Source organism: Accipiter gentilis, chromosome 17 (genome assembly GCF_929443795.1).
Source record: "Accipiter gentilis chromosome 17, bAccGen1.1, whole genome shotgun sequence".
Classification (NCBI taxonomy): domain Eukaryota; kingdom Metazoa; phylum Chordata; class Aves; order Accipitriformes; family Accipitridae; genus Astur; species Astur gentilis.
In genome coordinates this window covers 27640017-27666870 of record NC_064896.1, presented here as the reverse complement: position 1 = coordinate 27666870, position 26854 = coordinate 27640017, and the positions used below count along the sequence as shown (strand labels likewise).

Sequence of the window (26854 nt, the reverse complement as noted above, 5' to 3'; positions counted from 1 at the left end):
TTAGTACTCTGGAGACGACTCACAACTTTTTATGCTAAACAGTTTCTTAAACTAGAATTATTTTATTGGCTTCCAGTTCAATCATTAGAAAATAAATAGAAACTTTAAACTCAGAAAACTAGAACAAAAAGAGCAGTGATTTAAAATTAGGTTTCCTTTGGTAAAGCTTGATACTTCTGTATGATCTGAAAACTAAAAACCTCATTTTCTCTGTGATAACAGATACTGAAGGTGCCTTTTCTTGCATTGGCTGCTGCAGGTGTCTGTGTTAATGCACATTATGAACACAGATCAAAGATAAGATAGTGAGTCCTAACAGTATATTTGGATGAGCATTGAAAGGAAAGTGTAAATACAAAAATTATGTAAAATGTGTGAGATGGATTGCTGTAAAGTGTGTGGTGACACGAAGTAGTATAATTTGGAGCAGTAGTCTGTAGAAATGGAAAAAGGAGAGAAAGATTTAAAAAAAATGTGTACCTCAAAGGCCAGTACAACAGAAATTTCTAGCTTATCAGGCATTTAATAATTGAATGCTTCTCTGGTAGTGCCACTATCAAAGGCAGATACTTATGCCAATCAAAAGAGAAAGGTAATGGTACAGAAACAGGTGCACGAATTTGGATTTTAAGTATTGTATTTGACAGTGTGTTGAGTTGATGTGAATAGCTATGTTTTATTGGCTGAAACATTTAAGTGAGTTTGCAGTTGTGGTTAGGAGCTTTTCAGGCATCAAGCAGGTCTTTAGTCTGTGGCACGACCAAAATAATCCATCAGAGCCCACGCTGTCACTCCCTGGTAAGGGATGTATATATTTGAATTGGATACAGAAGTGAGGAAGTGTGGTTTGTGAAAGGAAATACATGAAATAATTCTAAGAACAGGAAAATAAACTTAAGTTGCTCAATTTTTAAATTATTTGCTCAGTACTACTAAAATGTTTGTGGGAAGCAGAAAGGTCTTATCAGCGTATGGCTGAACTACCTTTCAAATAAGTCTGAAGCATAAGGAACAGTAGTTACTCATAACTAGCTTTGATAATGTATAAACACTGAAATATAGTTTAAAATATAAATGTGATTCTGTAAGGCCTTTCCTTACCTTTTTAGTCTTTTTCTTTTTAAAGTCATTCTTTCCCGTTTACATTCATAGCAGTCACAGTCATTGCAGATGTGAGAAGCAAACATTCATGATTGAGCACGCTGTGCTGTTTCATACTGAGAGACAGCAGTGACAGTGATGTTTGATATAGGCTGTAAACACTCCTCTGCGCTTTATGTGCTTTGAGTAGTTAGTGAAATGGAACTTTCATCCCATTTCTGTGGTTTTCCGAAAAATATTATGGGTCTTTGTTGCATGTATCAGACTCTGGTTTTGAGTCTTTAGGTTAGGGTTTGGTGGGGTTTTTTTACATGCTGAGATATATTTAACAGCCTTCATTACAATATACAAAATATTGTAATTATATATATATTTGGTTCTTTTTAATATAACAAAACATTATTTTGTAGGTAGTCTTTCTGACTTGCTATGATCTAATGAATCTTCCTCAGGCTAGAAGACGGGATCCAGTCCTGCATCCTGGGTAGCCAAGTCAGCAGCCTGGGTGCTGCTGCAAGAAGAAATGATCTGAGAGCCATCCCGCTTTGCCTGGTCCTGCTGCCAAGGCAGTGGTGGTGCAGCTCCAGTGCCTAGTGTGCCTTGTGGAGATGTGGGGGGAGCCCTGCATGGCAAGCAAAGGCAAGCTGTAATGGTAGGAGATGCAGCTGTCAGGCATACTGATAGCTAGCTGCAGGTTCACAGTGGGAGAGAGCAGCCCCTCGTGACCTGTTCTATTGGATGGAAAGTTAGGAGACAACCCAAAATCTCGTACAAAAACCTGGGGAGGAGCTGCTGGCTCCCTGTGACCTAAGGGAGAGCCAGGAGGAGTGTCAAAACTATCAAGTAAAAATGAAAGCATATAAGAAAATTAAACTCTGATATGCCTCCAGTACCACGAAAGGGGCAGAAATGGTCACTCTCCATGTCTGGCTGAAAAACCATGTGGAGAAGAGGAGTTTAGATTTATTAAGGCCTGGGGAAAACTTTTGAGGTGAGGCAGCTAAGTGATGGCAAGTGTAAAAAAAACCTGTGAGGCAAACTAAATAAAATCCATGGGAGAATGTGAAGCAGACATAAAACCTAATAGCAAATCTCTCTTTAATGGTTCTTTCCTTTAAAAGTGTGAATTGAACAAAATATATTTCTAGTTTTATATTAATGCTGAAAAGGAGGGCTTTTCTTGCTCTCTCTCTGCCTCCTTCGTTCCTGCAAGCAGCAAAGCAGAGTGGGATAACTAAATCTCATTAATGAATATGTCCTGAAGGATTTGGTTCACATGATGGGCTTAATTATTTCCTTCCCTGCACAGCTGCATTACACAGTAAGCAGAGCTGCCTAGACGTTGTTCTTCTCTTATAATGAGGTGAAGGGATAGGTAGCTGTGACAGCATCAACAGCAGTGTTAGGAAATGAACTTTGCATAGAAATTGGTCAGATTAGCAATACATGTGGAAGTATTTGAGCAGCAAAATAGAAAGAAGTTAAGCAAAATGAAGGGTGCGTCTCATAGGGTCGCTCCCTCCCCCGGTTTTATAGAAAACTAGGAGCATCCTTTCAAGCATGGTATTCCTGGGCATCACTGCTCTTCATTCCTAGGGAAGCATTGTCCCATGTGGGTGGCCATCACAAACATTTCTGACTGCAAAATCCTGTATCAGCAGCTGCTTGATACCTATGGAGCATAGTAAGAACTTTTACTAAATCCTTCCTTAATGGCAGAAGCTGATAGTAGTATGCCTGGAGTTCAAGAGATGCTGTTTTTTATTAGTAATATTTTATATCATGATTCAGTCAAGATTTTTTCTTAAAGTGCTTTTATATTCAGTTCACATACCTTGATCAGACTGTGATAATTTCCATGGCTGGAATCTCCAAAGTATGCTGTCATAAAATTATAAATGGTAATGAATTCACTTAATCAGGTCTTACAGGAGTACAATCAACATGAAATCTAGTCAATTAGAAATAAATCTGTTTAAAGTATTTCGGGTTCTCCAACAGCCTCATTTTAGGACTTACATTACCTGTGACTGAATTAAAGACCTACATAAACAGGTGGAAATTAGACTTTGTAAAGAAGTCACAGTAAGTGTTATAAAAAAACCCAGAACTTTTGGTGATGCTGGAATTTACCTGAAATCTCTGTTGTAAACTATAAATTGGACTGTTCAGTCAATGACTATTTTAAATGTGATGTTGAAAAGCACAAGAAAGGAATATATCATCAATGGTAGGTTTAACAGCCAGAATGCATTTGTATGGTTGAAAAAACTTTATACATACAAGTATGTTTTGAAGTGTGTAAATATGTGAGACCATATTGATTGCAGAATGTATGTTTGCTTATATGCTAACTTTCAGGAAGCTTTAGGGTTATAGACCTAAGCTGTAGTTCTAGGTTAATGTCTTGGTTTTACCTTAACCCTTACAGCTCTATTTAAAGACAAAATACAGATACAAGTGCTGCATTTTGCTGTTCGCCTCAGTAAGACAAAGCTGTCCATACATCCAGCATGGTTGCCAGTGTTTCTAAACTTAGTCCTCACCTTGCCCTTCTTCCTAGGGTCAAGTTTTTGTAAATGGTTTGGTCATGGCTTTGTTACATGCATCAGTGTGAGGGCAAAGTGACCTTATCTCTACCTCTGACATGGAGGAGGCGACGGAGCGTGCTTTTGTCAAGTTTGCAGATGGCACCAAACTGGAGGAACAGGGCTGCCATCCCTAGGGACCAAGGCAGGCTGGAGAAATCGACTGGCTGGAGCGATGTGAAATTCAATGAGAAGTACTAAGTCCCGCACCGGTGAAGGCAGAGCCCCTGCAGCGGTGCAGGTGGGGACTGGCTGGCAGGGGAACAGCTCTGAGGAAAGGGACTGGGGTGTCCAGGTGGGCAGCGAGGTGGGCATAGGCCAGCAGCGTGCCTGGCAGCCACAGCCGCCAACATCGACCTGGGCTGTCCTGGCAAGCTACACAGCCACCAGAAAAGTGATCATACCATTTGGCTTGGCACTTGGTAGACCACATCTTGAGTACTGTGTCCAGTTTTGGACATCCCCCCTGCCCCTGCCAATACAGGAAAAATGTTGACGAACTGGAGCAGGTTCTGTGGAGGACCTCCGAGAGGCTGGAGTACGTGTCCTGCAAGGAGAGGCTGAGGGACAGGGGGTTGCACAGCCTGGAGAAGAGACAGGTTCGGGGAGCATCAGCCAGCCCAGACCTGCAGGAGGACACTGAGATGACAGAGCCAGCGTCTGTGCAGAAGTGCATGGCAGAAGGATGAGAGATAACAGTCCTAAGTTGAAACAAGAGAAGTTCAGACTAGGTATGAAGAAAATAGTTTTCCCCAGGAAGACAGTCGGGCAGAGGTTGCTCAGAGAGGTTATGTAGTCTTTGCCCTTGGAGGTTTTCAAGAGAGACCTGGATAAAAGCATGAACAGCCCAAGCAGATCTCATTGCTGGACCTGCTCAGAGCAGGCGGTTAAACTAAAGACCTCCAGAGACCCTTCTGACCCAAATGACTTGATGATTGTCTGACTCTTAAGGCACAACAAAGAATCCATGTCATTGTGTTCATGAAAGCTGGTATTTTTCTTGATTCTGCATTGAGAGAGGGGTACTTCAGAAAAACAGTACTGTTGGTACTCTAAAATCTGTCTCTAAATTAGAAGTACTGTAAGCAGTTATCCCAGGGTGATTTAGCATGCTATTTACTTTTAATACTGATTCCAAGCTACACCTGGCATTTAAGTAACAAAAGCTCGAAGACTTTGTTACAAATCTTTCTGTATTTAGTATTCTTTATATTTTTTGTTTCCCTACTTCTGTGTAATAGTCATAAACACGTATCTCATTCTGTTTGCTTCGTGCCTCAGAAGTGATCTTTTATTTCTTGAGCTGTTTACTGAAGGTAATAATTAAATGTCAGTAGTCAGTCAGAACCAGGAGACTGGTTCTTTTAATCAGTTTTATTGTGTCTTGATTGCCTAAATTTTGGCTAGATATAATCTGGTAAAAATGAGTTTGTTATCTCTACAATGAGTTGAATCAAAATCTGAAAGGTCAAGAGAATAATTTATTTCTCAGTTCTTCTACAGAATCACTGTGCTGCCTGGGTCATCTTGGCAGATCTCTTAACCTTTCTGAGCCTACAGATATTTTTCCCCAGTCTGCCATCACCATCATCGATCACGTGCACAATCCTAAAGAATGTCCCTAATTGTGCCATGAGCACAGGCTCGCTTGCACAGGCTGGAGTATAAGTTAAAGCCCAAGATATGCTTACCTTGGTCTGGAAAATAAGCAGGCAAGCTGCAGATAAGAGCAGCAGAGTTCCATTTTCAAAATTTCCTCTGAAAAAAATCAGGGAAGTTTTTCTGCAATTAGGATAAGAGACCATCTGTCACTGGGAAGCAGGGATATTTGCTGCAGACGTACACAGATGGGCGCAGAGATAGTGAGGACACGGCACGTGGCTTTGCTTACACTGGAGTTTGGCTAAACCAAGGGCTGGTCACCTGCCCTAGTCCTTCTACAGTGTGCGCATCCTTTCTGGGTCACCATTTGTTTGTTGCTTCCAGCTTGATTAAGAACAGAAATTAAGTATATGAAGGCCAGGTAGTTCCTTCTGCCTTTTTTCCCTCCTCTCTACATAAGTTAGTTTAGCCGTCCTAGCTGAGGCCAGGGCTTGTTCCTGCTCAGCTGTTCAGAAATGAAGGCAGCAACTGAACTAGACGTTTATTTGCCTACTATATTGCCAATATACTTATTGACATGAAAAATAACGGTCACAACTTGACCTGTGTTTGTACAACTGCACCTGATCTGGGATTTCTGGACCCTCATATTAGTTTCATTCAAATGAAACCTAACTACAAATGAAGCTGATCAATGAAATTGGTCTCTGCATTTGACAGCTTGCAAACTGCTCTAGTTAAGCAGATCTATATAGAGAAAAAAAATAATCTATTTTGTGGAGGATTTCTATATTTCAAAACTTGATTTCTTTGGGCTTTGGAACAAAACTCCCATATTTCAGTCCTCCCTAGAGCACTGCACTAGAGCGGCGTAACTTGGAAATCTCCAACTACAGGGCTTTTTGGTGGGGGACTGCCCCAGATTTGCAGACCTGGAGAGTCTGAGATCTGTGCCCCAAACCCCACCTAGCAGGCTGCTGAAGACATTGGGTACCAGTGTCCTCTACGGACTTCAAGGGGTGTTTCCTGCTAAGTTGAAGTAAAAATGAATTTGTTGCAACAAAATAAAACCCCAACACACACAACAAGAAAGGGTAATTGAATTTTTTTCAACCAGCTCTCGGACAAAGATAACTTGTCGTTTTACAAGAAAAATAAAGCATCTATTTATTTGAAGCTTTGCTTTTTTAACTGGCATATGATTTCTTCAATTAAAATAATGCAAACAATGAGACTGTTTTTGGCAACACAGCAAATAAATTAAAATAAGATAGTAGCCCCCATCAGGATCGCATCTGGAGAAAATTCATGTTAAACTTTATAGGAAACTCTAAATGCTAACTCATATGTAAGGAGAAGAGGGAATCTGCTTTATCTACTCTCAGGACCTGATCTAATCTACATAACAAGACAGCAACAGTGCTTCTTTGTTAACATTTCATTACGTTTGTATTTGAATTACCACAAAAATGTTTTCTTTATGGATAAAGAGGAAAAAGGTTGATAAGCATAAAATGCAAATTAACAACAACTAAGCTGCTTTGTCTGCCAGGGAGATGAACCTGAGGTAAATATGTTCAACAAGGTTTGAATTTTTTTCAAATTCCTGTTGTAAATCTTTTTAAATTCTCTTATGTCCTTTCACTTCCAACATATTATAATCTTTTTGGTATTTACGTAGTCAAGTGCAAGCAGAGGCTGGAAACAGAAAGGCCAGAAGATAAAATTGCTTGCCCTACATGCTTCTGTTTTGCAAGGAAAATTTCTGAGGAAACCAAAAAAATGTCCATTATACCCATCTTTTATAAATAGATGATGACTTTTTAAAACTGAAGTGGTATAATGCTTCCACATTACTTCGAGATCAAATCATAGCTAGTTACTCTCATTGTATCATTCTCATTTTAGATAACTGAAGGGGATTTTTTTTTTTTTTTTTTTCCCATTGCTGAAGTTTGCAACTTTGAAATCTCCAGTTACTATATGCAAGTATGCTTCATGACACTAAATATTTATAAGTTGTACTTTGGACTGGGGACAGAGTCAGTGCAGCAGCTGAATCCATAGTTTATTTTCCTGGTTTGATAACTGAAAAGCTGTCATATTATGAAGAAATGCTTTATTGGATCCAGAACTGGATAAACTTTTCGATGCTTCATGTTGGCTTTTTATAGCTCACCCTGGCTGTTGTTTTGCTCATGAATACAACATGCAGGGGTCAAGTCCTGTTGGAGCTATTCCTAAAGTAATTCTGTTGACTGCAGTAGGATTACATACATGATTGATTCTCTGTGCAAGGTATGAAATTGCTTGAAAAGGATCTCAGAAGGTTACTCGATACAGTTTTGCTCCTAGCAAGATCAACAATATAAAGATTATGACAGACCCAACCCTACTTGCTTAGGAAGGGGTATTTACTTGAATTTATGAGTCCAAGAAAACAAATCTCAGATTTGGGATGCTGGTGAACTTTGGTATGCTTGGTGCATTATCTTGAAAGTTTTGTTGTTTTTCATCATATTTGAATTTGTTATTTAGTTGCTACTTATTTAGTTTCTTTTGTTTAACATCTGTTTAAAGTGTTTTAGAATTCTGGATTAAGACATTCTGAACAGATCAATTTTCAGATTGAAATTTGTTTTTACAAGTAAGAGTATGCAGCTGCTTTGGGATGCAGTCTCTTATTTAATACTTCAAAGTGCATTATGATTTTGTCCTAGGTAAACTATAGTATCCATTGCAAGCAGTATTTAAAGAATGACTTCTGAGTACTGTTGTTTGTTAGTCTACCTATTGGAAAATGGAAGTTCTAATAAATGTACAAAACTAGAGGCCATATTAAAAACAACTATAGAAATGAACAGAGCCTAGAAGCTACCTGCCTTGGGGCTTGCAGGGCTGGCCATAATTCCTTGTCTGGAAGAATGACCTTTAAATAAAGGTCAGATAGAATTGCACTGGAAACCTTGCAGGTGCTTAAAAGAAGGCACTTAAGATATTATATTGCCAGTGGGAGTTGGCCTTTATTGTAAACTTCACTGTGGTTAACATTTATAAATACTTGCAATGTTTCCCCTAGTATATATGTTTGAATCTTTTTGGGTTTTTATTAAAGATTTTTAACCAACCTCACTGTGCCACTCTGTGCTAAATCTTTATAGCTGGTTCCTCTTTCTTCTAGCAGGTTCTGTTTTCTCATGTTGAACTCCTACTTCAAACGCTTTTCTGTTTTCAAGTCTTGAACTTCTACTTCAAATGTTTTTAAGCTTTTTCTACATCTGCTTCTCTGCCTTCTTCCAGCCTTGCTTGTTCAGTACAATAAATGCTTGTCTTCTGTATTATTTGTATCTATCCTTCCCAAAAATGTCTCTCTGCATCTGCCTGATTGAACTTCAGCCTTTCTGTGATGATATCATGACCGACTGAATAGTTTACAAGGAAAATAAATACTTAGTAGAACAGACAGAGGACAAAGGAGAATTTTAGCATCCACAGCTACTTGGAAACTAAAGAAACTTTTAGAAAACTACCCTGTATTTGCAGAAATAGGTTGCATGTGTAGATTTTGTATCTGCACAGGAGTGCTAATGGTGTAATACATCTGTTTGAAAAAATAAATAAATTTACTTTCTTACACTCTGATCATAAGACTCACTTTAATCATACGACGTTGGTATTTAAGACTTTAAATACCAGAAGTTAATGGGGCTTAGCCTCTTCTTGGCAAGTCTGTGCTGCGCAAATATACATGAACAAGGGCTAACAAGCTGCCTCAGAAATAAGGAGCCAGTTCAACAATTACTTCACTCAATTTTCTTCCTTTTTTTTTCTTCCTTAAAAAAAACAGGGGCAGGGGGGAGAATGAGTGTCACTGTTGAGCCCTTTTGCAAAACAATTTGTCACCTGTGCAGATCACCTAGCAAAGAAATCAAGGACTGCATAAATCTGCCCTTAAACAGGGCAGTAAGAAGAATCTTCTGGTGGTGCTGGTGAGAACAAATGGATACGACCATTGAATTTCAATACTGATTTCAAATCAATATTTAAGTTCTGAAGTAAGAGATGCCACACTGAGAAACAACAGCTTCAGAGAAAAGTAAAGAGGGAATTTTGCTTGGCGTTCGGGTATGTTACTACTTATGACTCGGCACATCTCTTCTAAAATATTTATTTGGGTGTTTCAGTTATTTAACAGAGAGATCAAAAATGCATTACGAGACGGTGTAACCAAAGTGAATTTAAGTGAAGGACTGCTGTATAGGGAATAAAACCATAATTATGGGGGTTGTGAACAGCAAAATAGTGTATGATTAAATTTGTTTTGGTGTTTACGATGGAGAGGGATTTTTTTGAATAATGTGCAAGTGATTTGGTTTTCTAGCATTTTCTTCCACAGAGTGGAAGTGCTTCAGAGAAGACACAAGAATCAGTTGCCCCATTTTACAGAGGCAGATCAAGGGAACTGCAGGGTAACAGACTCTTTCTTAGAGCCTTCATACATGTCATCGTTCTTTATTTTTCAGTCTCTGAAACTACTTCTCTACTTCTAAATAAAATCGGACCAGGAGGCGTTCCCTGGCCCCGAGGCCATGCAGAGTGAAGTGGACCTTGCTGACCCTTGGATATCTTCTGAGCTCCTGAGCCCCAAGAGAGTATTTTTTTGTGATTTTAGCCTTTCTAATTCAGTGTCTGCAATAGCACATGGGCTGCGTTGCGGTGTGGCAGGGAGACATTGCAGTAGCATGAAATGTCTGCAGAGATCAGAAAGCGCTGAGCCCGGTAACACCTCATCTGTGTGTCCTGTATGCGAGGGGCATTGCTTGGCACTGACCAAGGGAGCACGCTTGCGGGCATGCTGAGGGAGCACTGCTTTGTTTTGCTGCCTCTCCACTGTTTTTCCTAGAAGGATAAAGATAGCATTGGAGACTGTGCTGGTCCGTTTGCAGAAGGCCCTCAGGACTGGAGCCTGACCAGCACAGCTTTACGTGGTGTTGCATCAGCGCCAAAGTTGCCTTGTCATCTGGTGGGCCTGGGACGACCAGGGCAGCTCCCGGTGCCTTGTCTCCCCCTGGGATTTTGCTATGGCCTCTTTAGCACTCCTTGTGCGTGTTATGTTTTTCTTCTTGTACATGTGTTCTTTTAGGTTTGGTGTTTGCGTAAATGAATTTTGTGTCAGTGCGTTTCAGCAAACTGTTCGGTTCGGAGTTATGTTATTTCGGTACTAACAAGCAACAGATCTTCATTGGAGTTAATCGGACGGCTGTGTTTATATTGATTTCTGTCCTGTCACTTAGGCAGTGGTGCCTCAGATTCACTTTACACTGGCAGGCATTAATACTGCCTTTGGAAGAAGTGGTTCTGCCCTTTTCATGCCCTGGCTGTTTTGCTTCTGGCCCTCTGCCATCTTCCTCCTGCTGCTAATGCAAACATTTGCATAGTGATCCCGTTCAGAGACATGATGGATGCTGAAACTATCCTCCCAAACCAAAAAAAGCTGGTGTTTAACCTGGGTCGATGCTTTGTTGTGCTTCACTGTTCGTGTTAGTGCAGAGATTAAAGCAGTCTGGGGGCAAGAGTAGAATGGTCCAGGGAGTGAGGGAGGGTGGGATTGCTTCTTTGGGAGGCAATGCTGGTTATTGCTAGCTTTAAAGTAAGAGTGCAAAGTGGAGATTGAACCCATCAAATTGCAAATTGCCCATTGGAGTCGGTCTTCAATTCAGATTTTCCTCTATGTGACCTTTTCTGCAGAACTGTGGAGAGGTGTGAAATGCATGGTGCATTGGGATTGCACACCCCCCCTTCAGTTCTGTCTGAAATGTGTTTTTGTTTTAATATTAATATAATTAGAAAAGGCAATGCTTGATCTTCTCCAGCATTTTAATTTAGTAACTTTAAGTGAGCTGGTTCTTGAGCTAATATGTATAATCCCAAATAAAGCCACAGAATGCAACCTCTGGCAGGTTTTACACAGACAGAAATCCCTTTTCTGAGTAGTTCTTCTTTGGAGTTAATTATTAAATACTTCTTTCTAGCAGTTGCTGTTATTGTAACAGCAAACTTTTCTCACAGTCTGATTAATGGCATTACTCAACCCATAACAATGCCGACTCTGTATCTGAGATATTCCCACAGGTATGTTTTTAACTCGTCTGACAATAGCAGTCTAGAGGACTTCTCCCTGCAGGCAACAGGACTGTTATTGTGCAAATGAGTGTTTATATAAAAATAGATTGTTCTTATCATGACTAGGAGCCAGTGACCCTTGAATTTGAAACCTGGCTCTGAGATCTAGCCTTGTTGGCCTTGGACAAGACATTTGATGCGTGTGCTTCAGCTGTATTTTAGAGGAGAACTAGTAACTATTGTGATTAGTCTGAAATAGTCGCGCATGTGAGACCCTAGCCTACATTCACACGGTAACAAACCCAAAATCTCACAGGTCGGGGAAGGAAGAATTGCATCCGTTAGTGTCCTTTATTGTGATTTCCCTACCAAAAGTTACTCTAGATGTTAGGGATGCATTTCCTTCTGTCTTGCCATATGTTAGTCTTGCCCACTGGAGAAACTCAGGGGAAGCATTTGCTGCATCGTACATCATTCTGCTCCTGCCGGAGAAACTCTTCCAGTGGTGGCGGCTGGAGAAGCGCTGCAGAGGAGTGGGATCTCTCTGCACATAGCTCTTTGCTTTTGGTGGTTGTCAGGTATATATTGACTGTTGGGTTTGCTCCAGGCAAACTGGACAAACACACCTGCGCTCGCCCTATTTGCTGGTGCTGGCGTAGGATACAATAGGGAGGGGACTTTATATGGGACAGATCTTTTAAAATAGGTTTTTGTGTGTCTACATATCATTATGTTCCATATTTACCAAAGTGAAACTAGATAGGAGGATTTGTTACTTTGCAGGATCAACAAAATTGCACATAGCTGTAATTAAGTTGAAGATTTTAAAACAGGATTTTTGTAGCAGGCAAGTGTGTTGTGTATCTTATAATACATCTATGTTTAATGAAGATGCCCTGTCCAGTGTGCGTCAGTGTCAATGATATTTTAGACTCTTTAGTGAATATCAAGTTTATAATATTTAAGATAGTTAAAAATAAACTTAAACATATATATTTAGTAAATTCTTTTCATATGATGCCTAACAACCATAAGGCTCCAAAAAATGGATCAGTCTGACGCTGCTCTTGCTTTTTTCCCCTGCCGTGTCAGTTTGCACTCACTGGAGCACACACACCATTTGGATAGAGAGTGAGTGAGCTCTGGGAGTTGAATTTCTTGCCTTTTGATAATCTGTGCACTGTTTTAATTCCAGTCTTTTATAATGCGCTCTTAGTCTTTTTCTTTCTTTCTTTTTTTTTTTTTTTAACAGAAAAAGGCAGTTAGATGGTCACGCTACATGCCCATGTTTTTTTTTTTTTAATTTATTCATAGGCTGCTTAAACTCTCCTTAATGGTGGGGTGGTAACAAATAGCAGGATAAGAAATTCCTGCAGATTTTGTGAAACTTGCTGGCTGGATAGAGAGAGAAAAAAAATCTAAAAATAGCATCTGTGAGGGGAAGGCAGCAATCTGAGCTCAGTTTATTTCATCTGGCCTGTTGGCCTGAGAAACATAACCCGGCAATAGCCATAGAGGCAGAGTAAACATCCCGGTGCTCCCACAGAGCTGAAGGGCAAGGTGCTGAGGGAAAAGTGCAATAATAAGGGTAAGCATATAACCATCCTTTTATTCTTTCATCTTCCAACTGTTTTACAGCCTTCCTGTGTCAGAAGTGGTGTTTAACCAGCCGGAGGTCGTGCTTGCTTTGTTCAGCCAGTGGTTAGGAGATGTACGGGGACCAGGGAAGGAGAGCGCCTGGGGCTGGGACACATGGGGAGCTCAACGTACAGGAGTCGAAAATGTGGACAGAGGATGTCAGGTGGCGCAAAGACTGTTGTGGTGGTAGTTTCCATTGTGAGTTTACTTCCAAAATTGTTGGAGATCTGTTTTTAGTTGTTTACAGAGAAGTTTTTCTTCACTTGGCACTTCTCTATACCGAAAGCAGCCACTGATGGACCACATTGCTATAAAATACAATCAGCTTAACTATAATAAGCGTCCTATTTGTTGCATTTTTAAGAAAATGAAAGAAAGCATCCCAGGCAATCATGTCAGCAAAACCTAATCTATATTTTAGCTGTATAACATCCTTTTGAACCAATGAATTGCCAGCTGGGAATTAGGAACCTGGGATGCTGTATTTTCTACTGCTGTACAAGCCTAGGTAAACCAGGCAACCTGCTTTACTTTTCCTGAGGTAATAGTTTTGGTTGTGGAAAAGTCTTTGGAATATCACTTGGACAAAACTGAAACAGTTCCTAAAAGGTAACAGCTTCCCCGTGGGAGCTATGATAGTGAGCACCTCTGGTTTACAAATTGTGGTATCTTCCATTTCCATGCAACTTAAGAGCCAAACAACCAAATTGCCCTCAGGATTTAGGGAAACATACTTGACCTCTGCTCCTTGGCAGGATCTGCCCTACACTGGGACCCGCAGTGGTTTAGTTTCTCCAGCAGTTAGAGTGTCTTGTTTAAAAAAGGCATTTAAATGATCTGCTTCTCTATAGTGCTGTTGGGTCATAGGTTCTGTTCTTTTTGCCACTGTAGATACAGTCTTTCATTATCCTTTCCATGGTTACTTGTGCTTTTGTTTTTTAAAAATCTGTATTCCAGAAAATTAGGTGACTTGTGCCTGGTTGATGGGTCTCCAAGGAGTTCTTTGTCCCACTATTTATTAAACTTAAGGGCTTGATACCTGGGAGTTGGTTCTCCAGCTAGTGATTTGCCTTTGTTATTCCATAATGAGATATTTCTGCCTACTTTCTGCATGAAAATCCACTTGTGAAAACCTTGGGAAGTTTTTTTCCTAATTCAACTCTTTATTTGTATGCTGTATAATTGCAGTTTACGGTTCTCTATCAGAGGAGTTGAATCCATTGCCCTGGAATATATTGTGCTCTCAAATGGCTTTAGGGAGAGACAAACTGTGTAATGGTCTTAATGTCTTTTTCCTCGCACTCACTGGCTTATACCTCTTATGCTCTTAAACACTGTGTATCGACCTACTATATTTTGGCTTCATGTGATTTAACATTGGTAGATAAATAAAGAAGCCATTGAAATGTTTATGCTTTTTATTGACTTAAGGTGCTTTGGAGAGCAGCATTAATCTACAGTTCAGTGAAGCAGTAAGAAAATGAAATACTCCCTCAAGAATTTTCTTTTGTAAATAGAGCCTTGCATTAAGCTGCTGTGAACTGGCCTCCTTTCAGATTTTTGAATGCACTGTTTTTGTCTTCATTAGTAATTATAGCTGAGGGTAATAACACTGGAATTGTCCTTCATCAGAAATAACAATAAGACTGGATGATGTGGGTATGTGATGTGCCTTGGAAATACTTGCCCTGGACCTCGAGCTTTAGGCCTGCCTCGCCACTGCCAGTCCTCTGGTGTAAACGCTGGCTCCAACATATGGTCCCCTTAAATGCTAAATGAGAGCGGTAGCCTTTTATGCCTGCTTTGTAATCATTGCAGTATAAATGACCAGGCGGTGAAGAGGAATCAGTAATCTGGTTGTGATATTTAGTTGGCTCAAACTAAATCATGAAACACAGAGGTAAAAAATATTCTCTTAGTCACTGCTATTGTTTGACTGTATTTACTTTGGGGGATCCAACTGTGAGACCATTATAGAAAACATATATTTGGGTATCTCAGTATGGTTGCTTGGTATCTGAGTGACGTTGGTAAAGTCAGTTCACTCTTCTGTGCTTCACTTTTGCTTTAATGTCTTTTTTTTAATGTGGACTGACAGTGGAATTGGTTGTTTGGGTTTTTTTCTTTTAACTGAGGATTTTTTTTATTAAAGCAAAGAAGTTGTCTTGGGAGGTTTCTCATGGAAAATATGAAAAATAATGTTTACATTTTTCTGGCCTCTGAAAACTGAAAATGTATATGGTTACAAAGCACTGCAAAGTTTATGGTGTTTTTTTCAATTTTTTTCCAGTATAAATTTTTTCCCCATTCTTCCGTAGAATAATAATTTTCATTTCCTGGAGAAGCTTTTAGTTGGTGGGATAAAAGAAGTCTTTTGCTGCTGTAGTTGGAAAAACAGGGAAGGAAAACGTTCTGCTGTTCTTACTGTGAGACCTCTGAATACAAATGTCCTTACTTTGGAATAAATATTACCTTCATTTTATCCTAATCTATACCACAGATTAAAAATGTTTCTAAAATCTGTGTTTGAGGATGTACAACAGAAAGATTTTGGTAGTGTTGGTACTAAAGGGTGTTGTATGAGCCACAAACCACAGAGCAGCATTTGCATCTGTCTGGCTCCCTGTAGTATTTCATTTTTTGGTTGATTCTGCTATTTGAAAATACTGTCTTTTATTGAAGCCTTACCTGTACAGTTTCTTGATGTACAGGATGATGTTAGTTTAGCACCTAAATTAATTTTCTGAAATGTCTTTTTGCACTGGGAGAGGTAGGTCTTCAAAGCCAGATCTAGTTCTAAGTACAGTTTACAACAATGCTATTTAGCAGAGAACCTGGTAATTATGCTGAGTTTTTCTGGATCCTTTGGGAGGTTGGGTATGCCTGGGAAGAGCGGTCATCTTCCCTTTTAGTACTCTTTCTTCTTTCTCCTGTCCTTCTTCCTCTGCTGTAGTAAATTGGTAGCCAGATTTATTTCCATTGCACTCTGCCTACCCATCTAAATTACAGAAGGAAGTAAAAGGAGGATAAAACGTAAAACTGTTGTTAAATGCGTGTTACTTCCAAGAAAACAAAACTGGTAGCTGATTAATTTTTAAGACATTAACTATAACTTATCTTTTTCTCTTTCTCCTTTGTATTGGCAGGATAAAAAACTTGAAAATGCCTCGTAGCCCAACATCAAGTGAAGATGAAATGGCACAAAGCTTTTCCGACTATTCTGTTGAATCTGAATCAGACAGCTCCAAAGAAGAAACTATTTATGACACAATTAGAGCAACTGCAGAAAAGCCAAGCAGCAGAATGGAAGACAGTCAGAGCAACACATTAGTGATTCGAATTATAATACCTGATCTGCAGCAAACGGTAAGGTGTATTGCATTACAATAAAAAAAATGTTTAAATTATTAGCTTTGCTGGCTTCAGACTGCAGTAGATCTGTTCTATTTTCTTACAAATTTTTTACATGTTACAGGCAAAATTTATGTTGTGTTTTCTTTTAATGTCTACATTTTGTACCCCAGTAGCATATCTGACTGATTGCCTGAACTAAAGGCACCATCCCATTCGAGAGAGTGTGTTTAGTATGTTAACTTGATGAAAGCTGTGAGCATAAAGTAAAATACCTGTCTGATCTGCATTCGGAGGCATTTGGGTAGAAGGAAGAGAATTAGGAATCTAAAATCTCATTAGAAGATGAAGGTTGAACCCCCAAATCACATGTTATCTCTAGGACAGCCTCATATATATATATATATATATACATGTGTATATATATATGTATATGTATAACCCCACTGTTTTCTCTAGTTTCTCTTTTCATGAGATAGTTTGTGATAGACACTAGACTGGGGTCTACCAGGAGGTCATCAAGTTCTCTCTCTTTACCATATTCATTGCCTTTCTCTGTCATCCTCCCACAAAAAGATACTCTTGTTAGATAGCTGGTGCCTTTTGGAGCATAAAGATTGCTGCTATGCCTTTACTACACGGTGTTGTTTCTCAGGCTTCCACCCAGAGAAATCAACACAGTCAGTTTAGAGGAAGAATGAAGTGTGGCATCAAACTGTTCCACAGTTTTTTACAAGGATGTGAAATCACTATTTTATTCTCTCCCACTTCCTTACTGCTTATACTGGAAACATATCAGTGAGGATAAAATGAACCTTTTCTTATTTGCCTCAAGGAGTCGGCTCTATCTCACATCCCTAAGTCTATTGGATGAAAACAAGGACTCTTCCACAAAAGATTTAATCTCTCACATCTTACAGAAAGAATTGAACAGCCTTTTCATTTGTTAAAAACCGTCTGATTAATTGAGTAAATGAGAATAAAAGTTATTTTTTTAATTAAAAAAAATCTTGGATATTCCTTACGTATTAGAAAACTACAGTCCAAATTCCTCACTCTTTCTCACAAGGAACTAATAAGTTGTGTTTCTTTTATGGTCGAATGTGTAAAATTCAGTGTCTGGAATGTTAGGAGCATAAAGTTGGAAAAGTTTGCTCTTGTAATTTTGTAAGTAAAAAAATCATTGTCCTCCATGAGTGCTATGATAGGAATAACAGTCTCGTCCTGGAGAAGGTCTTGGGAGTTACTTACTGATTCTATCTAGAACCACAACTTGCCCAAGTTTGTGATTAATTATCTAAATTACCCTAGGCCTCGTTGAATGCTGTTGTCAGGATTTTCAATTGATGGTAGGCATCAGACTTTTTTCATTTCAAAGATGATTATGAAACCACATTCTTTTTGTGGATGTGTGCTACATACATCACTCTGTGCTGACATTTAAGATCTACATCATACTGTGCTGCCATTGAAGATCTATCTCAGATGAAATTATTCCTTTCTTTTTAATTAAAGTTCATTTTTAGAATGGCAGAGATTGCCTGTCTGCAGGCTGACTGTTTTGACAGTGTGGCCTCAGGTGTGGTTCTAGAGCTCTTTTTTTAAAGCTCAATCTATACAGTGTTGCGGACACTCGGCGAAATCTGTGTTGGAGTTGGGAGCATTCTCTCTTACATTTTTGTACTTAAAAAATGTCTTTTAGCTGCTAGAATTACAGTACCACTCCATTAGTTTCTGTGGTGTGAGATTAACCTCCATGAAGAGGCGCTGGTGTGGGATGGGAAGGCTTCAGAGGGCAAAGCAGGACTGAGGCTTCTGTGAGCCACACACGGGATTTTTATTAAATCTTGGCTGAAGCAGTCATCACCCTGGGTCTTTCATTTCAATATTGATTGAAATACTGAAACCCACTGTTGTACATCTTAAATTAAAAAGGATTTTGCATTTAGTGAAATCCTCTGTCAAGACAAGCTCTGACTGGACATGGTTAGGATTTTATTGACGAGCCTACCAGCTTGCTGTATGTTTGGCTGTGCTCAGTGCTCAATGAATAGTTCCAGTAAAATGGAAAGATTAGCTTTACTTGCTAGGCTTACTCTGCTGTTAAAAACAGAGATGTTAGCCTCCTGAAGCCCTCTTATATCATTATTTTTTAGACCAAAAATAAGTTATTTGTTGACACTATTGAAACAATTATTTTTAAAAAATTCATTTTGTGCAGGAAATGGAATAAACCAAAAAGTATTTTCAGTTTTTTTCATTTGTTCATTTTTATTGCTTTACGTTTTGCATTTTTTTCTTCTTCAATAAACTCTTAATGAAAAGTAACTCATTTTTTAAACAGTTCTAAAGCAGATGATCTATTTCTGATTTAATTTATCAACCCACAAGCTCTTGTACAGAAAAGTGAAATCTGGATTCAGGTTTGCAAATAGGAAGACTGATAGCTTAAAAGTAATGTAGCAAAGTTTGGAGAAGATCATGGTTCACGAGCCGTGTTATAGCTACAAGCCAAATCCAACATACACCCCGTTTGCTGTGTAATTTTAATTAATCTAAAATCAGAGGTGTTTAAAATTAGTCTGTTTAATCAAAGGAACATGAAATGATATCACTTAGTTTTATGTTTTTATTATTTATTGGTTTTTAGAAAGTATGATTAAGAATATGTTTGTTTAAAAGAAGGCAAGTTTAGGGTTTTAGATAAAACTCAACCCACTGGGAAGCTTTAAACCCCTAGCTAAACTCACTAGGAATTAAAGTCTGCTCATCTGCAGTGACTGTCGTGTAAATCGCCTTTATTTCATCGCACGTACGAGATCAAGCGCCAAGCATCATAGGTAGATGATCTTTTCTTCATCTTTTCTTTCTAGAAAGAGTAATTTCTTATTGCTTTTGTGCATCATCTGTATTCAAGTGTCATCCCTAGCACAGGAGGGTGGAGAATATTTAAATGAGTGACTGGAAGATTTCCTGAGCTCGGTAAAATTACTGAAGGAATGGAGAGCTTAAAAAGCCCTCCATATTCACAAACATACGTGCATAGGAGAGTGTGTGAAAAAGCTATATTATCCTGCATTTAATTTCCTGATTTAATAAGCCGGGAGGCTCAGCTTTAATAGATCCTTTCTGGTGGCAGGACACAGGTGTAATCTCTTTTGACCAGAAGCTTATTTGCAGTGCATCCAGCCCAGAGGGCTCTAGCTTGACGTGACCTGTACTACTTGCTATTGAAATGGAAATGACAGTAGCTGACTGGTTCCTCCTCTCTTTGCAGTAGAGGTGCAGGGTTTCTTGGCAGCTTAGGCAATATTCAATTGTGTTTGCCCTTAACGTGAGGGTGCTTCATCCCCAGGGCAACGAAGTTTAGTGTCAGGCTGTCAGCGGCACTGATTGGTGACAGATCGGCACCTTTCCTCCTGGGTAAGCAAAGTTGGCAGTCAGCAGCCCCCAGCAGTTTGCTGCCCGAGGCGACTGCCTACCTTGTGCCTAAAGGCAACCGTGTCTGTGCATGGCGTTGAATGTCTTTTGGACATGGAAAACTGGGTAAACTAACATGTCTGCATTTTCCTCTATGATGCCTGGCATATCTGACCTCTCCTTGGACCTTTTTGGTCTGAATCCAGGGTAAGTCCTCTTGTATTCCTTTCCTTTATCAGCCCATGTAGGAACATATCACAAGTGATTCTGCCTATAACTGGAAGCAGTCTGGTTCTTCTCTAGTGGCTGTTGTCAAGAAAATCTCCTTTGCGTGATAGTCTGATAATGACGTCCAATGTTTTGTGCTTAGAATTGCTCTTTTTCTCAGACTTCAAGAACAGATCTGTTAGCCAGTTGTTTTAAGGAATGTTTTCATCATTTTATTATCAACACATGGTGGTTGTTCTGCTCTTTTTGTTTTATCCTATACTTAAGCGCTCCCTCTGGGTTATGTTTAAAATCAAAATGCTTAGTTTCATGTTTTATTAAATTCTGATGCTGAGAAGGGATTGGGTCTTCTGAAGACTAATTTGAAATGCTTTCTGCCCATCTGTTTTGCTGCTCCACTTCAGTAATGAGCATTTACTGACTTCCCCCTCCCCTGTTTGTTTTATATTGGACTTCCCATGCAAAATGTTGTTTGGTAAGTGGCAGTTTGGTAAAGCAACAGCTTAAGTTGTAGCTACTTTTTGGTTTTCTGTTTCTGCTTTTTATACTCTTGTATCCTTTCTTTACTTTTCCCAGTATTCATTGGCCTTTAGGATTAAGAATCTTTTCCTTTATTGCTTTTCCTTCTTAGGTAAAACACTTGTTTAGTTTGTGCAATTTTTATATTACGAAGGTAGGAACCCAGTTGTCACAACTGTGGCTTAAGTCACATTTTTGCTTAAGATACCTCTATTTTCACTTGTTTCCTGTCTGTACTGCTGTCTGCTCCCTCAGATCTATTCCAGGTTTTCCTTTGCAACTTCTCACAAGTATTCTTCTGTATCCTGTTTTGTGACTGCTTGTTGATTGCTGCTTTCTGTTTATAGTTGATCTTCGTTTTTTTAATCTTCAGTTTGATGATGGGAACTTTGTGGGTGCTCCTGACATCTGTTCTTATGCCCTTGATCTGGACAGGTGATGTGACTTGCCAGCTGATGATGGTGTGGCCAGACTGGTTTTTTTTTGACCTTTCATCTCATGAATTCTGTGTTTTCTGAATGCTTTTTGATGAAGGAAAGCAGTGCCTCCAAGAATTAAGTTGAACACCAAGCACAAATCAAAATGAGCAACTTGCTCCATCTTTTTCATGATACCCAACTCTCATTTGCATTTTCCACTTTTTGGTTGTCACATCTTTAATATCTACGTCTTCTATTGAAAGGAATAGAAGTATTTTGATATTCTGACAATCACATTTTGGAGGCAGCTGTACAAACCATTTGTCATGGTTCCTCTGTCGCAGCACAGTTCTGTGTGATTGACATCTTCGTGAGTCTGATGAAAAAGATGTGTTGGTTGATAGATTTTGAGCAGATAAATGTTATTCCTCAGATATTCTGTATCATGAACATTATTCTCACTGAGTTAATATCTTCCCTTTAGGTGGAGTGGATGAGCTATATTTTTCCCTTACTTCCAGTCCTTCTGTTGTGCTTAGTGACTTACTCTCACCAGCGTACAGGAATGCAAGATTATAATTGACCATATCTCTCATGATCCAAAGAGCTTTAATATCAAAAAAACAGGTTTTGCATTTTAGCAACCCATGTTGACGTGCTGTCTTGCTGCTAGACTTGGATTTTGAGTGGTCTAGTGTGGTTTTGACAGTGTTTTTGAGCCACTCAGGGCTTCTTTGTTGGTTCTTATTTGGAAGAACTGTTACAATTTTTACAGTGTATGTAGCTAGCCTTCAAGACAAACTATTACATTTTTATCTGGTCTTGGGATGCAACAAAAAAGGTGGAAAGAATAGATCCCACATCTGTCAGTGCAAAATATCTTTGTGTTTCATGTGTGTTTCTGTAGTTCTTTGCCACTGAACTATCCCTATTCTTTGATTTTATTGTTTTTATAATAAGTTGTTGAAGATTAGAAAAAGTTGGCCAGCTTTATTGACTCAGCTACTGTCTCGTTTCCTTGTGGTCACCACACCATGCGCATCTAATGAATTCTTATTTATTTCATAACTGAAGCAATCCGTGTATAGATTCTGCTGTGATTCAATTACCATTTTCTCAGGGTAGAAAGTGTGGTAGTAGGTAACAACTTGTCTACATGACGGAGATGATGACTGTGGTGGTCTCTGTCCTGGGAGGGCTGCCGGACGGACAGAGAAGCGGCACCTGGGAGGTGTTCCAGGGGCAGGCTGATCTAAAATACACCTTAGGCAGCATTTGAGTGGTCCTTCTCATCCTCTTGTTCAGCAGCTGTCTCTGAGAGAGTGCTAACAGCCTCCACCTCTATCCCGCCTGGCTTCATGGGAAGCATAAATAATTGCTTTTCTCACTAGTTTCACTTATCCAAGTCTGAGAAATTTTGGTAGGAAACAGTTGTTCAGTTATTGATCTGCTTTTTACATCATTGATCTTAATTCATTATCAGTTACTAACGGGATCCACATTTCTTAAAATGAGTGCATTTTTTTTTTTCTTGTGAATCACTAGGAAAGCTAGGGGGGTGAATAAATTAGTTTGTGAAATTACTAGTTTCAAAGCGTTTCCGTATTTATTCTGCCATTGAGGAGTCCATAAAATATTGTAGCTAGTGTGGTAGAAATACAGTGCTAGTATAGTTATCAGATAATGCATTTTAAAGCAAGGCTTCAAGCTACTGCACAAGAAGAATTCCTCACTGCTATTTCAGTCCAGTGAATGTGGTTAAACTGTTATGTCCTGTCCTCACGCATTATATAAACATGCCAATGTCAGACCTGTGGAAAGCAAAGTATTTCAGAACATAAATATTGTGCATTACTGATGCAATGTGCATAAAAGATTGATTTTCCATTAAAATCTATTCTGAAGAAATTTGAAATTATTTTTAATTTCACCAATTTAGCAAATCTCTGAAAATTAGAAAAACACACCGTTATATGCAGTATTAGCATGAAATCAAGAACAGATAGAACAGAAGAATAGACTGAACAAAGTTGAACATGTTGAATTCCCAAGGTGCATTAAAAAAAAGCAGGCTTAATTAAACTACAATCAGAAGTTAGTGTTTTGTATTGTTAAAATCAAAGCAGTGTCATTCAAGTCCAAAAATGATTTGTTTCATGTAAGAATTTAATGTAAGAAAGACTTTCCTGGAAAAAAAATACATGTAATTTCAAAATTATCTTTGCTTCTTCCCGTTTTAATAGCATTTTTTATAATCTTTCAGGATGTGTGGATAATAACATGTCACTGCATAGTGATACAACATGTAGAAGTTAAGCTCATAACATATATTGTAACAGACAATTTCTAGAGTTGCTGAAAACTGCTGATGTTTGAATCTGAGCTTCGTATTGAAGTTTGAATCCGTGTAAGAGTCATGGGGCAAGTGAGGTTCAGAGCTGAAGGAATACAGGGATTTAAAATGGATTGCCCTTGCTGCTAAGTCAGTATCTTAATGACCGGGCTGTTTGGGAATGAAAATACTGTTTACAATGTTCTTTCTGTCTCCTTCTCTCCTTCCTGCTACCATTTAACCCCCCCACACTTTTCACAAAACACCTTGAAATGTAAAATATGTAAGGGGAATGAAAACTGCTTCCTAACCAACTTTATCTGTGGCAAAATCTAATATCTCATTTGATGACGTTTTTATATTTAAGATTGTAAAGGATTAAAGCTATCTGTTATTTCGTAGGCCAAAGCATCACCTGAGCACATTGCAATGAAAGTTTCATCCCTCTTCCCTTACATACCCCAAAATGTCTTAACATCAGTACTTGAGCCATATCTGAAAAAGTGCAGTTTGTGCAGGAACTGATGAAACACCAGTGGTAATTTTTAATAAGTCATGCCCATGTGCAGTGGAGCTGAACAGTGTCCAACACAAACCCGCTTTGCTTCCTTGGGCAAACCCCTGTCAGATGCTATCACGGCACCTTCAGTGGCACGGCTAGCCAGGAACGATGAATAGAGGACATCTCAGTATCAGTGTCTATTGATAGGCCTCATATCTGAGGATTAATTCACAGAAACAGAGCCAAACTCCTCAACTTCAGTTTGTCGTGATACTCAAAACCAGCTAGTCATCTCCGCTCTGGTAAAGCGGCTGTAGTGATTGCTCAGTTAAAAATGGTTATAAATTGAAAGTTCTTCGTGTGGTGTACTTTTCACTGTTGAAAAAATTTGCCACGTAATATTTAAGCAGTCAAGCAAAAGACACTGTGAACATATGAAATATTGTGACTTCTGCCTTTGAATTTGCTCTTCAAAATTCAGAATTGAAATATTCAAATGAATTTGTTATTTGATTTGTGTATATGGGATCAGAGAGTACTTTCAGACGTGTGCAGAGCTTGCCAGGATAAATATGTTTAGTTCTAAAAGACAAACTCCAACTGTTTTCTTATGGATGGCCTCAGGACTTTAAAAAGATGCCAACAGATACTGCAGAGGTGAGCACTGCAGAAGCAGCTGTGGGTAAAGGAAACAATTCTCTCTCTTCATAAAACATCAGTCCTATTTTTACTTGCTCTTCTGTTTTCTTATCTTTATGTACAATTATAACACGAAGAGTAGCAGAGTTCTTCAGAAAAGGCCTGAAGAGTGGTTACTGACATTATTACCGTAGTCAGAATTACAGCTACGTTCATGGAAATGTACTGATAAAAAAGGATCTATACATCAACGTTTTTCTTTGGCCCACATGCAATCCCTGCATCCTGTGTCGAATCGTGAGGGGCTGGGGACGTCCCCTGAGTGGACCCAGCAGGGTCTCCTGTGCTGTAGCTCTGCCACGGCAGCTTGGTACGAGCCCTTCTCATGGCCAAGGATGGGGTGTGTTGGCAGCACCCTACATTCATAAGGTGCATCAGAGGCAACAAATTGGTTTCCAGGCATTGCCATCTGCTGGCAGCTCATAACCAATAACTGCAATGCAAGCTACAATTGCGAAATTCCTAAATTTCTTAAATTCCTAAATTCCAGCTTGGTAAGAAGCACAGAACTGGGAAGTATTTTCAAGGTTTTCAAGTCTTCTGCTGCTTCACATCATATAGTTTCTCCCATAAACTTACCCTAAGATAAATGTAGCTTAAAATGAAGTAGAATTCTTGCCTGAATTCTGGTTTTTTGTGAAATTGTTGCAGATCACACTGATTGTCAGAACAGCCTAGAATCAAGTGGATAGTTAAACATCTGGTAACATCCCTTTCACTTGGCTTTTCAGACAGGTTTGCCGTGAAGGTGTTCTTTCTCTGAAGAAGGATGTGGTCTCTGATGTTTGTGGAAGGACTTGAAACATCCTGTGTTTTCACAGTACTTGTGCATTAGTTATAGAGGAATACATATCTGAAGTATAATTCTGTTGATGTATGCTTTGTCATGGAATTTGTAGGTTTAGTGTGTATGTTTGTATATATTTATGACAGTCTAAAATTTTAGAATGTAATATACTGCTTAAATGTTTTTTTCATGAATTAGATTTTTTTTTTATTAATTTGTCTTTGCAGAAATGCATTAGATTTAACCCAGAAGCTTCAGTGTGGGTTGCAAAGCAACGAATATTGTGCACTTTGAATCAAAGTTTGAAGGATGTCCTGAATTATGGACTGTTCCAGCCTGCAAGCAATGGTAGAGATGGGAAGTTTTTGGATGAGGAACGACTTCTTAGGGAATACCCACAGCCAGTGAATAAAGGAGTTCCTTCGCTTGAGGTATTTTTAGATCTAATATCTGAAACATTTGTATTCTGATACAAACTATACAATAAGCTATATTTGAGGTTTCTCCATGCACCTGAATTGCATTTGGGAAATAGTGATCAGCAAGTCTGAACTTGAACCCTTGCTCACAGAAGTGCTGGCGTTCACTTGTTTGGTGGAGCTGTTCCATGTGTTATCCCCAAAAGGCTGCAAAGAATCAGCCCTTCTGGGAGATTTGATTTTGGAGTTTTCCTCTGCTGAGGACACAGGAGATGTATCTTATTCTGTGATTTAATAAAGAAATGTAAGGTTCTAGATGAAGCTTTTGGGTCTCTGATTAGGTTTGCAACAGTAGGGTAGTAGTTGCTGAATAACCAGCCTTTGCTTTCTCCAAAGAGAGGGTCTTTCTTTCCCAGTGAAGCTTTTTTTTTTTTTTTTCTTTTTTTTTTTCTCCTCCCATCTAGTTCCCTCTGTGCACTCCTTCAGAGTGCACAGATTTCTTCTGGCTGCCTCCTGGAAAGCAGTAAGGGAAGAAGGGGTGTGTAAGTGTAAAGCAGTCACACATAGACACTGGAATTTCCCCCCTCTCTGTTGCTTATGCAGAGGCTGTGCAGCTGAGGGGTAAACTGGGCAGAGCTATTACGGCACTGGGTGAACATGGAGCAGGGCCAGATCACACTGAAACACAGCATAGCAGGAAACTGGGGCATGAGACTAGTATTTAATTAATTTTGGTATTGCTTGTATGGTGGTACATCAACCACTAATAATTTGCAGTTAATAGACTTACTCCACTATAACACAAATCCAAAAAAAAGAGGACCAGGGTCCAGAGAAGGTTTCAAGTCCTAGCTTTTCCAGCAGTTTATTTCAGAGATTCAATCACTGATGTCCATATTATAGCCATAAGCAGATTAAATAACCACTTAATTTTTTTCTGTCATGTTCTATTTCATGAGTGTTCACTGTTTGCAAAATTCTTCTCATTGCAGCTAAAGGATTGCAATTCAGGGGTTAAAAGTGGTCTTGTGAAAAGCCGGTATTAAAGCCTCATTCAATACAGTCTCCTTGTCCAACAGATGTGCTGCATTCTTTGAATTCTGCGTAGTGTGATTGGAAAATAGTA

The 26854-nt window shown here is 39.1% G+C and overlaps 1 protein-coding gene across 5 annotated transcripts in view; it reads left to right on the top strand.

Moving 5' to 3' along the window:
* SHANK2 (SH3 and multiple ankyrin repeat domains 2) overlaps window positions 1-26854 on the top strand; it is a 363833-nt gene that overhangs the window by 28927 nt on the left and 308052 nt on the right. For all 5 annotated transcript variants that reach the window (XM_049821258.1, XM_049821256.1, XM_049821257.1 and 2 more), the window contains exons 4-5: window positions 16199-16418; window positions 25537-25740. In XM_049821258.1, coding sequence (XP_049677215.1) covers window positions 16215-16418; window positions 25537-25740 — 408 coding nt within the window. In that variant the 5' untranslated portion in view covers window positions 16199-16214. The remainder of the gene's footprint in view (window positions 1-16198; window positions 16419-25536; window positions 25741-26854) is intronic.